This window comes from Oncorhynchus keta, chromosome 14, assembly GCF_023373465.1.
Source record: "Oncorhynchus keta strain PuntledgeMale-10-30-2019 chromosome 14, Oket_V2, whole genome shotgun sequence".
Classification (NCBI taxonomy): domain Eukaryota; kingdom Metazoa; phylum Chordata; class Actinopteri; order Salmoniformes; family Salmonidae; genus Oncorhynchus; species Oncorhynchus keta.
This window is the reverse complement of record NC_068434.1, coordinates 74087114-74103367: the sequence shown is the minus strand read 5'-3', so window position 1 is coordinate 74103367 and position 16254 is coordinate 74087114. Positions and strand designations below refer to the sequence as shown.

At 40.4% G+C, this 16254-nt stretch overlaps 1 protein-coding gene across 3 annotated transcripts; it reads right to left on the bottom strand.

The window, feature by feature from the left end:
• Positions 1-108: 108 nt before the first annotated feature.
• LOC118393975 (brain-derived neurotrophic factor) lies at positions 109-14843 on the bottom strand. 3 transcript variants are annotated; one of them, XM_035787239.2, is made up of 2 exons: positions 14482-14843; positions 109-1160 (listed from the first exon to the last, which is right to left on the bottom strand). In XM_035787239.2, the coding sequence occupies exon 2, from the start codon at positions 1137-1139 to the stop codon at positions 330-332; it is 810 nt and encodes a 269-aa protein (XP_035643132.1). In that variant the 5' UTR covers positions 1140-1160; positions 14482-14843; the 3' UTR covers positions 109-329. The 3 variants fall into 3 exon arrangements, with proteins under 3 accessions (XP_035643132.1, XP_035643131.1, XP_035643133.1); XM_035787238.2 differs by lacking the exon at positions 14482-14843 and adding an exon at positions 7066-7376; XM_035787240.2 differs by lacking the exon at positions 14482-14843 and adding an exon at positions 2615-3835.
• Between the last annotated feature and the right edge of the window lie 1411 nt (positions 14844-16254).

Genomic DNA, 16254 nt, shown 5'->3' with positions numbered 1-16254 from the left:
CTGTCCCTCATCCTCGTCGCTCTTTTCCTTCTTTCTCACATTCTTGGCAACGTAAACAAACCACACTGTCTTGAGGAATGTGATATAGTAATTTAAACTGGGCGCAAATGACTGATCAGATCTTTTTTTAATTGTTTACAAGGTCATGAATATGTTCAATAAATAGACTGTAGTATCACTTTTACTGTATAAACGTCATCTTTTTTTACATGCAGTCCATAAAATTTTCATTTGACGGAATAATTTACCCTGTTATGTATATATACAAATAGATATTTTCTCTTTACTCTCTTTTTTAAACTTTCAATAAAATCTATACATTATATACACTATCTTCCTCTTTTAATGGTCAATGTGCATACACATGATGTGTCTATCCTTATAAACCGCCAGCCAATCTTCTTTTTGCTATCCATGGTGAGCGCTCGCACGTAGGACTGGGTTGTCCTGCATTGGGAGTTATAATGCCTCTTGTCTATTCCACGGCAGCCCTCCTTTGTGTACCCCATAGGGTTACATTTGGTCTCATAAAAGTATTGCTTCAGTTGGCCATTGGGGACAGGGACCTTTTCCAGGACGGTAACGGTCTGCCCAGACATGTCTATTGCTGTCTTTTTGTCCACAGCTGTCACCCACTGGCTAATACTATCACACACACTCAGCTCGCCACGCCGCGACGGGTCAGAATGCCGCCGTACCCTCATGGACATGTTAGCGGCGTCCAGGTAGTTTTTGTATTCCTCCAGGAGAAAAAGCAGCGGTGGCTCTAAAGGCACTTGGTTGCTGATCATCACCCGCGATGCATACAGGTCGACATCCTTGGTCTCCGTGGTGACCACAGAGGAAGGACCCCCTCCTCCCTGGCCCTTGTCAGCTCCAGGCCCCAGCTGAGATGCTTCTCCTTCCACCTCCAAGAGCTCCTCAATCACCTGCTCAAACGTGTCTGTGAGCGAGGGCAGTCCCCCATGCTGGCCCGGCCCACCCCTGCTCTGTGGAGTCCCGTGGCCCCGGCCGGCTGTCACTGCAGCACCCAAGTAGCCTTCCGTTCGGTGGCCCCGCATACCTGGGGCGTCTCTCATGGGAGCAGCTCTCATGCAACTGAAGTACGAAATAACCATAGTAAGGAACAGGATGGTCATCACTCTTCTAACCTGGTGGAACTAGAGAGAGAGAGAAAGAGAGAGCAGGGAGAAGGATGAGAGGGGAGAGAGGATGAAATTAAGTGCAATTCATATGTATATAATCTTATGTAGCTATATTATGTATTATATAATATATCAACAGTTTTCTTCCATTGAGTTATCAGAGTTGTCTGCTTATACAATATACTGTTCATAATACACTCATTATCACAGTATTCCATAATATCTCAAGGTTGGATCACAATCTAATTGTGTTCCTTTCAGTTATTACTAAGCACCATTAGATGATGCACGCCTACCATCTCCACCCATTACTACCAGAGTATCACATTTCTCCTCCAGCTGCAAAGAAAGCCAACAGTCTGACACCATCATGAGTGCCGACTACTACTTGGCCAACTTGCAAATAACAGTATAAGTAATTACCATACATTCTTGTGAATTCCATTTTTTCTGTTTCCTCATACAACATTACAATATTTCCCATACAATATTTCCCATACAATATTTCCCACAAAGGCCCCAGAAGCAACATTAAGGGCCTCTGACACCAGCGTTTTCAACTGAGGCCGAGTTTTTTCAGACTGGGAGTGGATGTGGCTAGGCATCATATGCTTTAAATGTCAAAGAATTATATTGCTAATTATCTCCTAATGGGCTATCCTACTATAAAGTGCAACCCAATATATCATTATTTTCTCTTCTTCAACAACAACAAACAACAACAACTTTTTAAACAATTATGTTAAACTGATAATGAAACTACAGTATGTCTTCATCATAATCATCATCATTATCATCATCATTATCTTTCTTATATTTGATGTTGTTATCCAAGGTTGGCATGTACAATATCATAAACGCTAAGGGCCTGAATACTTTTTTTCAGTGTAGCTATAGAACAGGCAAAATATATCATGTTTCCAATCTAATACCATATATTGTAGCTGAACACGTTTCATGTGTTATCCTGACTTCACACTACATTTCCCACAGGGTTAATAGAGACTTATTGATCGATTGATTGGTAGAATACATGAGTGTTTCTGACTAGGTTCAGATAAGTGACTGTTTATTTTGTGTGATTTTGCAAAAGGCAACCAATATTTGATGTAATATTACCATTAATATGCTAAACTTGATAGGGTCAAATTGGGAGCAGGATTTATTAAGGGACATAGAGATGTTTAAATAAAGGAATGCTGAGAGTGAGCAGTAGCGCTAGCAAAGACTGAGAGAGAGTCAGTAAAGTACTGGTTAGAGAAGTGAAGAGAGGTAATGTGCTTGCATCCTGACACACTCACGTACCCCTTCCATCAGATGCTTTCTCTGTACAGCTGCTCGCATAAATTTGGTGAACAGACATTGCAAGGGAAAGAATGTCACAAGTGCCCAACAGAGCCAAAATGTATCAATATACACACACACCCACATCCTCATCCTCCCCCCTAGCTCACAATAGCATCTCTTACCTTTATGCCCTATGAGTCACAGCAATTCAACATATCCACGGACATCCCAGACCCAGAGTCAAACATATGAAAACAACCACAATATAAGAAACCTAGCTCTTGCTCTCCAGAGGGGGGCATTTAAAAATAGCCATGGCAGGGCTTTGACTGCACTCTGCATGCCGCCCTCCTTGTATCCCGACCTGATGCAGGAATACGCTCCAAGCAGATCCGCTCCCCCACCAGGCAGTGTGGCGGACGGAAGGACCTTAGCAGAAGGGAGGGGCAGACCCCACCTAAAAAGCATTTGTTTCATTCTTAATTGGCGTCTGGGGCCACGGCTGCGATTAGCCAACGCTACGGTGACTGCCATAGAGATATTGCATCTATAAATAGGCGTGCTGGGAGTCTCACAGTCTCGATTGAGAATATCACATCCTTCTCCTTAATGAGCCGCTGAGTCCCCAAGCTCAGTGACGTGTTTCTCCAGAGTGTGAGTGTGTGTTAGAGGGAAGGGAGGGGATGGAGGAGGAGAGGAAAGGAGGGCTTGGTTTGTACGTGTTTGCAGGGGGATGGGGACATCTTTCCTCCTACCGACAAGACAACCTTGGAGACAAAACATAGCCAAGCAAACATAGATGAGCAGGAAATCGTTCCAACATTTTCTCAATATTGTAATGTGAAAATAATTATTCATAAGAGGTAATCCTTTATCATCCTATAAAGTGTTCCTGTGACCTGTCAAATCCCGTCATTAGGCTGCCCCAATGATCTAGGAAAACAAATACATGGACTGAAATCCCATCACACTGCTTACTGATACATGAACTGATTGGGGGTCCATCTTCATGTAGAAGCTGCTGCAGCAGATGTAGTAGTCCTTCTTCCCTGATGGATCACTGGGGCTAAGTTGCAGTAACAGGGGGTGGGGAGTCAGTGCAGGCGTCATTTCGCGGCATAACAACCACAGATGACGTCTCTCCCAGGTCTCCGTAGGGGACAGGATAGAGGGGATGTGTTTTGGGGGCAGTGCCACTCATCAGTGTGCAATTGCCTGCCAGTCCTCTGGGCCTCCTCACACCGGGAACAACAAATAATTTTATTTCTAACTCAGCTATTTCCTGTTTCCATCAGGAAAATCAATATGGCTTATGCTCTCAATCAACATCCTGTTAAAATGCAATCTAGGCGATGAATCACTTCATTGCTGTGGGACTGGCTCAGAATAACAGTACTCTCTGAGACCTATCTAATTCAAACCAAAGTAAAAGTGATTCTCACCATGGCTGGTATGTTCTCATTTACTATATTAGATTTGACAATATCTTCAGCTCTGAATTGGATTTGACGGTCCAATTTTTAAAAAATCTCCAGGTAATCAGTACACTGTTATTTAATGATCATGTACTGAATATGTACAGTATGGTGTGGAATAGAACAAGCAAACTTCCACACTCTGTCCAGCCATAACATATATTCCGTCAAATCAAGATTTGCATCAATAAAATCAGTCCTTTACAGTTGCATTTGGTGCATTCAGAACGTTCATAGATAAAAGTTGATGGATTTCCACATAGTGGCAGGGCTTTGCGATGACACATTCAGATGAGCACCTGTTCAATTGTTGTGAGAGAGGCAGGCACAGCTATACGGTTGTGTTTAGAGAAAGCATGGTGCCTTGCAGTGTTTGCTCTTCGTGTCAGGTGGGGATTATAATGAAAAATCTCCCTTTGACAGATGCTGGAGTGGATTCACAAACACAATGGTGTTTCAACCATGTACACAACTCAGCACATTATGACTTCATGTTTCACTTACACTTAACTTACACAGTCATGTATGTGGGTAACATTTCTGTGGCAATACATACTAACTTTCTTTTTCAAAGACACATTTTCTCAACATTCTTGTCTTAACACTCCTCTCTTTTCCAGTGAAAGGTTAGCACATGTTTTCACTTTGAAAACACATTGTCAAGTAAGTCACTACGAGGGGGGAAATACCCTTTCTCCACATGATCCAAGATCCCTGTACATCAGCTTGTGCTATGGCTATACCAATCAACAACTTTTCCTATCCAGACTATTAAAATATGACATTTGGATGTGCTCCAAATAAATCTACCTAAAAGATAATGCTTAATTTATATGAACTATATATTTTGGAAACATACTAGAGGACTCAGTCACAATATACAAATGTAAGGCCATTACCCTTTTTTTCCGTAATAGCTAACAGATGCAAGCAAGAAACAACATGGAAGCCTGTTTTGAGAGATCTGCTCCCCATCTGACACTCGCAAATAGCATCTTGAAATGGATAAGCAACCTTTACTGTAGCTTTTCCTCCAGGCAAACTCTGATATAAAATAAATGTAATGACCACTTAAAACAAGACATGTTAAGACTGTTGGAATATGTTCCAGTAGATCTTGAAGGCCCTAATTGCATATTTTCCATTGACAGACACTGTGGGCGTTGTCCTCCACCACCTCCTCTGGAAAGAACCAGTGAGTGTCATTAATGTGCCAGTTTGCAAAAGACAGGTCCAATAGCCTATATATAACAATATCATAATATTTAAAGGTTACCCACTTCATACTTAAGCCACCTCCTGATAAACGTAGTACTCTAATAAGTGCAACATTTCCTGTATGTCTATCCGCAAGTTGCACTTACAACTAATTAGTGGTGCAACATGTTAACCTGTCAACGTGACTGCAAACCAGGCAACACAGGTAAAATGATAACTACTTCAAAACTACAGCCTAACAATATTTTTTTATGTGTAAATTGGCTGTTCAAATTACAAGTTTCCAATTGCTAGCCTTACAAGTTTCCAATTGCTAGCCTTACAAGTTTCCAATTGCTAGCCTTACAAGTTTCCAATTGCTATACCAGTGTAAGCCATCTTAATTAATAAATAAACATAAGGTCTGCATTACATGTGAATTAATCTATTCACACTGTCAGACAGTGTCCCCACATAGGTCGACAAGCCCAGTACTCTGTGCTCTCTTTTGGATTTTTACAACCCTTAAATAGCCCTTATAAACCCTTAGGATAATTACATTTAGCAATGTGATGAAAGGCATGTCTTGAAGATAATGACTTTCATCGACAGTGCTCAAGGTAGCTTATTAGTCTACTGCACATATTTATATCTGAATAAATCAATCGTATCTTAAAACGATGTTGATTGCAAGTTGACTGCAAATGGTCTATACGAACAATAATAAGATAAAGGCTCAACAGCAGCACATTAGACCAAGAGCAAGTCCTAATTTAAAACGGGTGTCAAGCAGTTTCCATATAGTTGCGCTAGATGGCGTATTAGACCACGAAATGTTCTTAAAACCCAAATCCTCTCTCGCTCTCTCTCACGAACACACACACAGGCCTACACACACACGCACACACACGCACACGCACGCACACATACACACACAAAGTCAAATTCGAAAACATGAAAACTTGTAGACTGAAAAAGCAAAAGGTTACTGAACAAAAAGAAAATCGTGTTTAACGGAATGTCATTAATGCATTTATAGCTAGTTTTCCAAGTCTGTGCCAAATTGGATCCTATTTTCAGAGCTATTTGATGCAATGTCCCGAGACAAACTAGCCTACACTAAAATACAGCAATAATCTCAGACTGAATTACATTTAAAAAATCTCTACACCAAACATTAACAAGGTTTACTTGGTAAACAGCAGTATCGCGGCACCGCTGGGTTGTTCTCGAACGAGAGCGCATAAAACGTATTTTCCGCGCGCTCCTTGATAAATTGCACGACTGCTCCATGTAGGAATCCGTTTAATAATCTGTAATATTCATCCTCGCCTTGTGAGGTTATCCGGTTTAAGAGAGCGCTAGACCAACCTTGCAGGGTATAGCTGTTTCCTATAAAGTCTTAATGGGGTGCATCAAACTTTAAAAAATAATTTGCTTACAAACCTTTCTGGTTTTTGAGAAAAGAAAGTCCATTTACAGAGATTTGAAAAAAAATATTATCTGAATTACGATGCTATATTATTTAACATAACATTTAGATGCATTTTATTCATGGGTTATGGGTTAAAATGAATAGGCTACAATAGGCCTACAGCCTATGTGGGTAGGCAATGTAGTCTACTCTCCTATTTCTTACAGTGGCAATAGCCAACACGGCTAAATGTACAACTAGTCGCATTAATTAATCAGCTAAATACATCAGAAAACGAAATGATTACCTCCACTGACCCCTTTCGAGGTCGCTATTAGAAATTCAATCAGCATAATAACGCCGTTTTTTAAAATTAATGAACAAGAGGATAGAGTTACACGTATCCTCTCTCAAACTGCGACCGAGTCGGTGCGCATGCATGATCCCCAACTTGATTACAATACTTTTAAACATCTCCCCAGTCACAAAACGAGCGAGCATCGACACAGCAGAGCGAAAATGATCAAACAAGTTAAGAAAAACATACCTTTTACTGCCCAGTCGTAAAGGAGACCATTCAACAGGACAGTGTCATCTGGGATGTTTTGGACAACCCCCTGTGTAATTACTTAAGATATATTTTCCCTGTACTGTCCGATAGCTTCAGGATATCTCTTCAGCTTTGGAGCAAATAGATTAAATTATTGATGGTGGAAATTGCATGGTTGAGGTAATGGACTCCCATGGCTGCACGGCTCCTTTGGAGATCGCTTAAAACCGAAGGGGTTGCATGCTATACGCCGCACCGCGACGGCACTACGCGATGAGAGACCTCTTGAGCTTGAAATGACGCCTGTATCCCTTGCAACTACAGTAACTTACTACATAATGACGTCGCAACATGTGACTCGCCACTGGCTGACTGGTTGCTTGCCACCACACACGGTTACCAGAGTCCTAAAGCAGGCCTAGCTCTCATCATGCTTTTTATACGCCTTTGGTCAACAGATGGGAGTGGGATAAAGAAGGGATTGGCAATGGATCTTTCTTCCGTGTTTCACTGACATCAGATGTGATATTTTTGTAGCTGTACTGTACATAAAAAATAATAACGCATTTGATTGTGTGCCATGTGGCTACATTGCGTGTAATGATAAGATGTGATTAGATCTGATATATATATTATGACTACTACTTAGAACCTGGTTTTACAAAATCCCAAATAAATCATGGAAATAAGAAAACCAATACCCTACCCAAAAAGATATTCTTATTCCATGCATTTGACCAGAAATATGGCATTTCTTTAGAGAACACTGTTACTTCAATTGTGGAATTGGACAGAAACACACATTCACTGCTACATAATTATGTAATTAACGTGTTATAACTTAGTGTATATTCTGTATCGGATTGATTACGTCTACAGAAGACTTACGACTAGCAGTGGATACATTGAAATGTTCCTGTATAAACCAGAAGATGTGTTATAAATGCAAAAGGTAAGCCTGTCTAGCTAGACCTCGTTTTCCTAAGCCTTTGAAATGGTTCATCGTCAGATCCCATAGGTAGGCTATGCCATGTATGTTATACCAACCAAAACTATGGGTTACAAGTAGATATAACCATCTCAGGGAATGTCCCAAGTTAAGACAAAGAGACATTCGAATAGGCTAGCTCTTGAAATTGTTGTAACTTAAATTGAAGAAGCCGCAGATTCAATACAAAAATAGCCATTTACCAGACGCTTTTATCCAATGTGATATGCAATCATGCGTGCACATATCATTTATATGTGGTAATCCCTCGTTGTACTATTATACCAGCGCAGAAATAGTCAGCAACATGCACAGCGCCGCGATCAGCGCGAGAAAAAAACAGCACCATTGTCAGTGTTGTGGTCAGCGCGCCCACGAACTAAACATTCAGCACCGTGAACAGCGCCTCTATTAACACTTCGCATACTAAACATTTAGAACCGCAGACAGCACCACGATTTGCGCGAGGTGAGGGCCTGATCGCTGATTGAGAACCAGAGCTACGGAACAGCGCCGCTTCCAGGCAACCTATATAATGAGAAGATTCCATGCCCTAGTTGTTGGGATCTATGCAGGCGGAAAGCCTACTGGTAGACACTTTTTGCCATGATACCAATTGTCTCCATTCCCTTTTCCCCTAACATAAAATGGTAAACTTCTCATAAAACGTAACTTAATCATAAGAAAGCAAAAGTCTTATCATTAAATACAAGGCTTCTCAATATTAAAGATATATACTCAATAAAATGTACACGTTATTCTGAAGATCCCAGCAGTGTTCAATAAGGCTTGAATCAATAAACTTGGAAAAGGAAAAAAAAATGTCTCACTTAAATTAATAAAGCTTTTGACTTAACCATCCAGTGGGTGTTTAGAGAAGTCAAGTTATGAAAAGAAAAGTTTCTGGGCTCAACCTAAGTCAAATGAAGGAAACAGCTCATTGTCCTTGTGGCTTGGACCTCCTCCAATGAAAGATTTACTGTGATCTGTTTGCTATATGGCCATCGTGATTCTTCTCTGTACAAGTTAATGAGGTGGATGGTTCTTACTTGGCATATAGCAGGATGGGATTGAATGCTCACACCTGCTTTGTGATTCACTCCACCTCCAACACACCCGGGGACATGCCAAGATGAATATAGCCCTCCCCGAAGGATCACAGTACGCGAGGGCAAACTCTGGATGACAAAGGGTTGCATCAGCAATCGCTGAGCGACATGACTCCAACAAAAAAGAAGCTTGCACGGGGGCTGTTCCAACAAGGTAATTCATAAATAAATCACTTGGCATCTCATTAGAAGAACAACAACATGGTCTCTCTCATATCTGCAAATACAGCACAATGCAAGGTGGCGTTCTAAGTAGTGGAAAGTTCAGGAGACTTGTTACCTAAGAGTTTGAGGAGATTATTTAGCATTTTGTGTAGAACTTCAAAATTAAGTTTAGCGTGTCTGAAATAAAGTGCATCGCAACTGAATTTAAAATGCATAGTTGGGTCAAGCTTAAGCAAAGTCAGAAAGAGCTAGCCAATACCGAGTACCATGCTGTGCTATGCTATGCAATGCTATCCTATAATATACTATACGTGTCAAGGGCTAATTATCAGCCCTTGCACCTACAGTACACTCTGTGTCTGATGAAGGTTACATTGGGTGCCTAATCAGAACGTACTGCCCCTAAACTGAAACTCAGACACACTCACTCAGAATAAAAGTTAATTTCAGACAATCACCAATCCTTTTTCAGAAAATAGACATAATTCTTTAAGTTAACTGTGGGACATCTCCCACTACGATTATCTTTGTCAAAAAGTGTCATTTCTATGCGAAAAGAGTTCTCAAGAGTGATGGGCGCTTTACCATGAATGGTGTGGCAAACCAACATTTCCTTGTTTCACGTCTTTCATAACATTACAACCCTTTGACAGAAGCGGCATCCCCATGCTTTATTTTACCCATTGAACCATTTTCTACTCAGAAAAGGGCAGGTTGATGAATTTGATTTTTCATATAAACACATAAAGTTACGCTACTTGAAGGGTACTATGAGGTGGTTTGAGCATGCAATTTAGAGCATGGTGATGGAGCCCTGTTCACTCCCATGGGTTCTCTTAGGGGTTGGTGGCAGTAACCAGAAATCTGAAGCATGGAATATACACTCTCTCCAGCTTTTACACCATTTTCAATGTAAGCAAACATTTAACTTAATTTTGTATTTTGGGTGAACTAAACCTTTAAAAACTAAAACAGACATCAACTTTTAAACAGATGGCTCTGAAGTCCATAAACAAATCATTTCGAAATATTGAATACCGTTTTGAAGTGTGGTTCACACAACATGATAGTCTTCTCTCACACAAGAAGCACACACACACTGTGGCACCCTATACCTGCTCTTCACTGACCAGATGCCCAAAACAACACTGATGACACTACACACAGGTATACATCTTTTCACATCTTCTCTTGCCAACTGTGACATAATTCTGACAAGTCAGCGATGCCAAGATCCACATTGAGACATGAACATTCAATTAAGACACCTTCAGAAGATACCTCTTGGAAGTAATCAGACAATAGAATAACAAGGCTCTGTAGCAGCATCAAATTGGGCATCATAAGCATATCTGCTGAGAATTAGCTACTCTATACCAAAATTCACACTTCAGGGTACAATTAACCCTTTCTCTGCTTCCCATGAAACATAATGAATATCCGACTATAGTGTTATTAAGAACTCTCTCTCTCTCTCTCTCTCTCTCTCTCTCTCTCGCTCTCTCTCTCTCGCTCTCTCTCTCTCGCTCCACAACAACAGAACAAAAATAGGTAGGTAAGGTAAATGAGTCAATAGGTAAGGTAAATGAGTCGCTCACCCCTGTCCATAACACAGGCATGCAACTTGATGTCAATATCAAAAGAGTGTGAAAAGCCAACCAGAGGTAGAGCTCAGCACCCCATTCCATATTCAAACACTCATGGCAGGTATCCTGAGTCCAACTCTACCGCGTAAGACATCTCAAAGTTATGCTGAACAAAGATATTAATTAGGCTACTGTGCAGACACATATGCGCAATATGCATGCACACCAAAATGCTTTTACAATTACATATATTTTTCTGAGCACATTCAGTACAATGCACTCCCCTTGAATCAATTACATGTAATAACGGAATTGAGTTTATTGTAAATATGACAATTCCCTTACGCCTCTTTTCTGTTTTCTGTACAGACACAATTCATCGGACCTCATTGTTACACACACACACACACACACACACACACACACACACATACATTTTCAACAGACGCACACACACACACACACACACACACAAAGACACACACACACACACACACACACACACACACACACAATTGTCCTGCAGTGGCGTCATGCCAGCAGCCAGTCAGACTCTTGTCTCGTTGGTTACAATTACCAGACAAGCGGCACAGCAAGGTATTGGTTTTGGAAACAACAACCTCGACATATTGTGTTGGATCAGCTTTTGTAATCATGTATTCCCATGATTTAAACTAACCAAGATGTGTCTCGGCATCGTTGAATAGATAAATAGCTGGGTTCAAACGTTTCAACCCGCCATAACTCATTATGATGACATGATAACTAGATGGATGGAGGTGCAGATGATGAAAATCATGACGAGGCAGCCGCTGATTATAATCCGATTATTCTAATATTATTTTCATTAGCCTATTCATATTATGATAATCATTATCCTTTTGTTGGTTTTGTTTTTTACTGTTACGTAAATGTCAAACTATCCCCTAATCAATTACGCACGAAAAGTGGAGTGTTATCAACTGTTAGCCTACTTCAGATTCTACCATGTAAAATAATAAAATACTTCAGAGAGCTATAGGCTATAGCTATACATGTTCATAGACCTCACCATTTAAAGTTCATGAAAGGTTGACTCGGAAAACTAAACACCGTTATAGTAACGCAAACAGAAATATCTCTCATCGCCCCTGTGAGTCATCTATAAAGAATGAAACACGCATATTCTGTCAAATATGATGCCACAATAGCATTTAATGTTATTTGGAATGAAACCTACCATCCTCAGATTTGTTACTGACGCCCACCCCAACTCTGCAGCGCTAAGAGTGCGGAGAGGGGGGGCGGGTTGAGGGAGATTCTCAGTAAGATAACACAACCCCATTTATGGACTGATCCGATGACGTACATTGCAGAAAGTTCTAAAAAAAACCTTCATACATACAAAGTGTGTCGTGCCACCCCGCAGACCCCCCCCTACCCCGCCTCCGCTCTTCCCTCCCTCCGCACGCCTACTCATAAACCCACTTCTCCTCTCGCTACGACTTTCCTGAAGAAAATACGTTATTCCTGAGAAAATTATTAAAATAAAAACCTGACCAAATTAAGAAATCTAACAAATAACAATATACATGTTGCTTTGTATGCAGCCAATTTGTCATATTGTCGCTGGTCTATTAATTCATAAACCCACTGCAACAAATAAAACGAAAACGCTTAGGCGATCGATTCGTTAAGCATAGCTCTAGTAAGTATCATCTTATTATAAGGCCTATTATATAAATCATTTTATTCATAGTATTAACATGATTTCTCTTGTTCTTATTATTACAGCTGTGATATATGTTACAACACACAGCGTCATCCTAACTAACGGGTCTCCTGCTTTCCTATAGGCAATAGCCTAATAAGTATACTCATTTCGTTCAATTATAAAGTAAAGTATTTCATTAAATAATGAGTCACGCATGGACTATGTTTTAAAGAGCCTTATTTGGTTTTCTAAGGCAAGCTAGAATTGAACTTAAACATGTCATTTAAAAACACAATGAAGCTGTAATAATTCAGACGTAGCCTATAAATGAGGATAGGCTCAATAATGCATTGAAATGTAACCCCACTGGAAGCTTCTTGATTAAAACAGGGCTGCGAGCGCTTGTGGGCGTTGATATCTTAGGGTTTTTCTTGCAGCTGTGTGCCATTCAATAGCATCGTCCTGAAATCAGAATCTTTGAACTGAAGCCGTACAAAGAGATAGATTGAATACCAACAATATCCACAGTTTCTTCGCTGGCACGCAAGACGAATTTCTAAAGTCCGTTGGCTGTTAAATCAGCAAAAACATTGTCGCGGACTAATCAATTTGAGGATCAACGCAATCTTGCATGCCTGGTTTTCTACTGTCTTAAAAACCCACTGCTTTCGGGCAATTTCTTATCAAGCCATCTTATCTCGCACCACCTTTAGCCAGCCATAGCCTAACATCTGTCAATAGGCAGTTTGACCACGCCTATCTTTCTTGTAATTCCATATCTTTGATTGCATCTTTGAAATTCCTCTGATTTCTATTAGGTGATTTCTCGGTAATGTTTTTGTTCTTCATATTTCATTAAATCATTGTGTAATTTGTGGTTTTGCAATTTATTGTAAACGTGGAAGTTGTCTCCGACAGGTCGAACGTGGGCTACACAGACTTGCGCGCGGACAAAGAGGGGTAGCAGGTGATGCTAGTGCTAGAGTGAAAGCGCAGTATGAATGAAACCGAGAAGCGGCTGTAGTAAAAACACAAGTGATTTGATCGCGATGACGGAGGATGGTAAGATGTTAAACAGATAAGAGTAGGCTATTTTTTGTCGCTTAGGGCTGAGAGAGGAATACAATAGTTTGATAAGCGAGACAAACAAAAATAGATAGATAGATAGATAGATAGATAGATAGATAGATAGATAGATAGATAGATAGATAGATAGATAGATAGATATGAAGCGAATCAGTGAGACTGAGGTAGGTAGCCGGGGTTGAGGCTAATATTTTATTTAGGACATGCACCATTATTCTGCTTAGTGTCGGGTAGAATGATTCATGAATTGCGCATTCCAAAGTTCCATTTCGATTGGGAGACGGGATCCCGTAGCCTAGATTGTGTTGCAGTAAATGTAAAAATATATATTTGAGTGATTCTAAAGGTTTTGTTTACGAGTTGTATCAAGCTTCCCTTCATGCATAGCCTTGGTAAGTCGCTCTGAACAAGAGCGTTTGCTAAATGTCTACAGCATAAACCTAAACGTGTGCTTTGCGTGTTTAATTTAAGGCTCCGTCATGCACTCATAGTACTGAGAAATATTGTAATCTGTATAAAAATATACATCATTCAAACGAAACTTTCATGAGATGAAATAGCACCTTGCATAAATCCATAAACGCTGACTGTTGTCAATCAAATCAAATCAAAATAGTAAATTGGAAAATAATTAGCTGGATATAATTTCACGCAAATCAATGCACAATACCATGACGGTGCATTTGATAGGATCCAAGTTTCAATTTGAAACCACAAAACAATATAAGCGATAATGACAAGGATGGCGGATGAATAACAATGAATCACAATGGAGGGAACTCTTACCTTTTTAAGGGCTGACAACCACTATCAGTGGTTAGATCTCCAAGACCAAGACTTGCATTTCCCAAAGTTAACGCTGTATACCAAGACTGGAGCTTGAAAAGAACGCACGCCCTATACAGCGGCTCTAAGATTTCAACTTTCACATGCTCTAAGTGGCGAGACAAATCTCAAAGCGCAAGACCTTCATTGACACGCGCTTTTCTCCTGTTTTCCGTTTTAGATCACAAGGCTCCCTCAGCATACGCTTACCAAAAGTTGAAAAAAATTCCCCAGCTTTGGTAAGGGAACAGCAAAAGAGAGTTGATGTCCACTTGGTGTTTTAGTCCATGCAACGACTCCGGTGCCTCTGTCCAACGTGCTGAAAGCATAACACAGCGAGGGTAACTAAGGGGGCAAAAAAATCTATAGTTTTCTTAAGTACCATTTGATACTGCTTTACTCTACTGCTTCCCAAAGCCTCGTCACGTGAACGTTTTTCTCCCCAAGCCCGTCCTGTTAATATTTGATCACATGTTGGCCGGACCTTAAGAAAAGCAGCACCTGTACCAAAAGCCTCTAGTCACCACAAAGGCTCAATCAAATAGCATCTCCAAATAGCTGTACACCTAACAATGCTGATCCTGCTGGGTTTTTGTCGCACTCTTCAAGTCATGTATAGGGCAGGACGACAGGTACACACACATGTTGCTTTCATTGGCACCACACTTGAAAAAATGATATTCAATACATACCATAAAACCCTGGTTAGCAATATACACAACATTAAAGCCGTCAAAGACAATACAGCACACTCGCACATTTCGCGCACAGATGATACAATATATCCCAATACATCATTTACCTGCATTTCTTGAGTTTAGAAATGACTTCCCATCTTTTTACAGAAGCTTTGCCAATATCATCCTTCTTAACAAACTCATGGGTTTCTGTTGAGAGTTTCTTAAGTAGCCCACAGAGTCCATCCTATGATCCAGCTATATAGCTAGCCTAAATTAATTCCCGGATTAAATCGCAAGCATTGCTATTTCTTGGATACCATTCCTGTTTCGATTGTATTTCCATGTTTTACTTACCATTTTCCTCTACGCTGTCCTGGAGATATAGAAGTGTCTTAATATCCACTCACTCCAACAGATGCTGGTAGGTAATGTGTCTTGTTTGAAGTCATCATATGAGAACTTCTGCTGTGCTCAGTAGATCGCCCACCACTTCGGTGATTTATCAATCTAATAACCCTTTGCAATCTCCGCGTGTTTAAACTCTGTAACACCTTGGTGGCTCTACAGTCAGGACAAACAACAACCAGCCGCGATTTTCACAAAAGCCTGTGTAGATAGAAAGACAGATATACGCAATACCCTCTCCCGGACAACGCCATTAGAGGTCTTACGTGATTGAAATAAGCGAAGGCAGTCAAGTTTATGAGGGACCCCAAATGACCACTCAATGAATACAATCTCAGTTCTTTAAATTAGGCTATGTTTGCACAATAATATTGAGCCCCCTAACAGTTGTACAATATAAGACATATGCACGAAGTAGCCTAGGTTATATCTTTTGCTGCCTATCTATTGTTACCACAATATTACGCAAAACCGGCACAACTTTTAAGATTTCGATTTTTTACAATCAGAGGTGGGGTGATATCCGATAAGACAAACAATTTTCAACCGTTTATCGTCCCTCTCGCTTGTGAGATTATGTTCTTTGAGAACTTGTTGCTGCTAAAAATAAAACTAGCGTTGAGGACGAAACAGAGCCAGACTCATATAC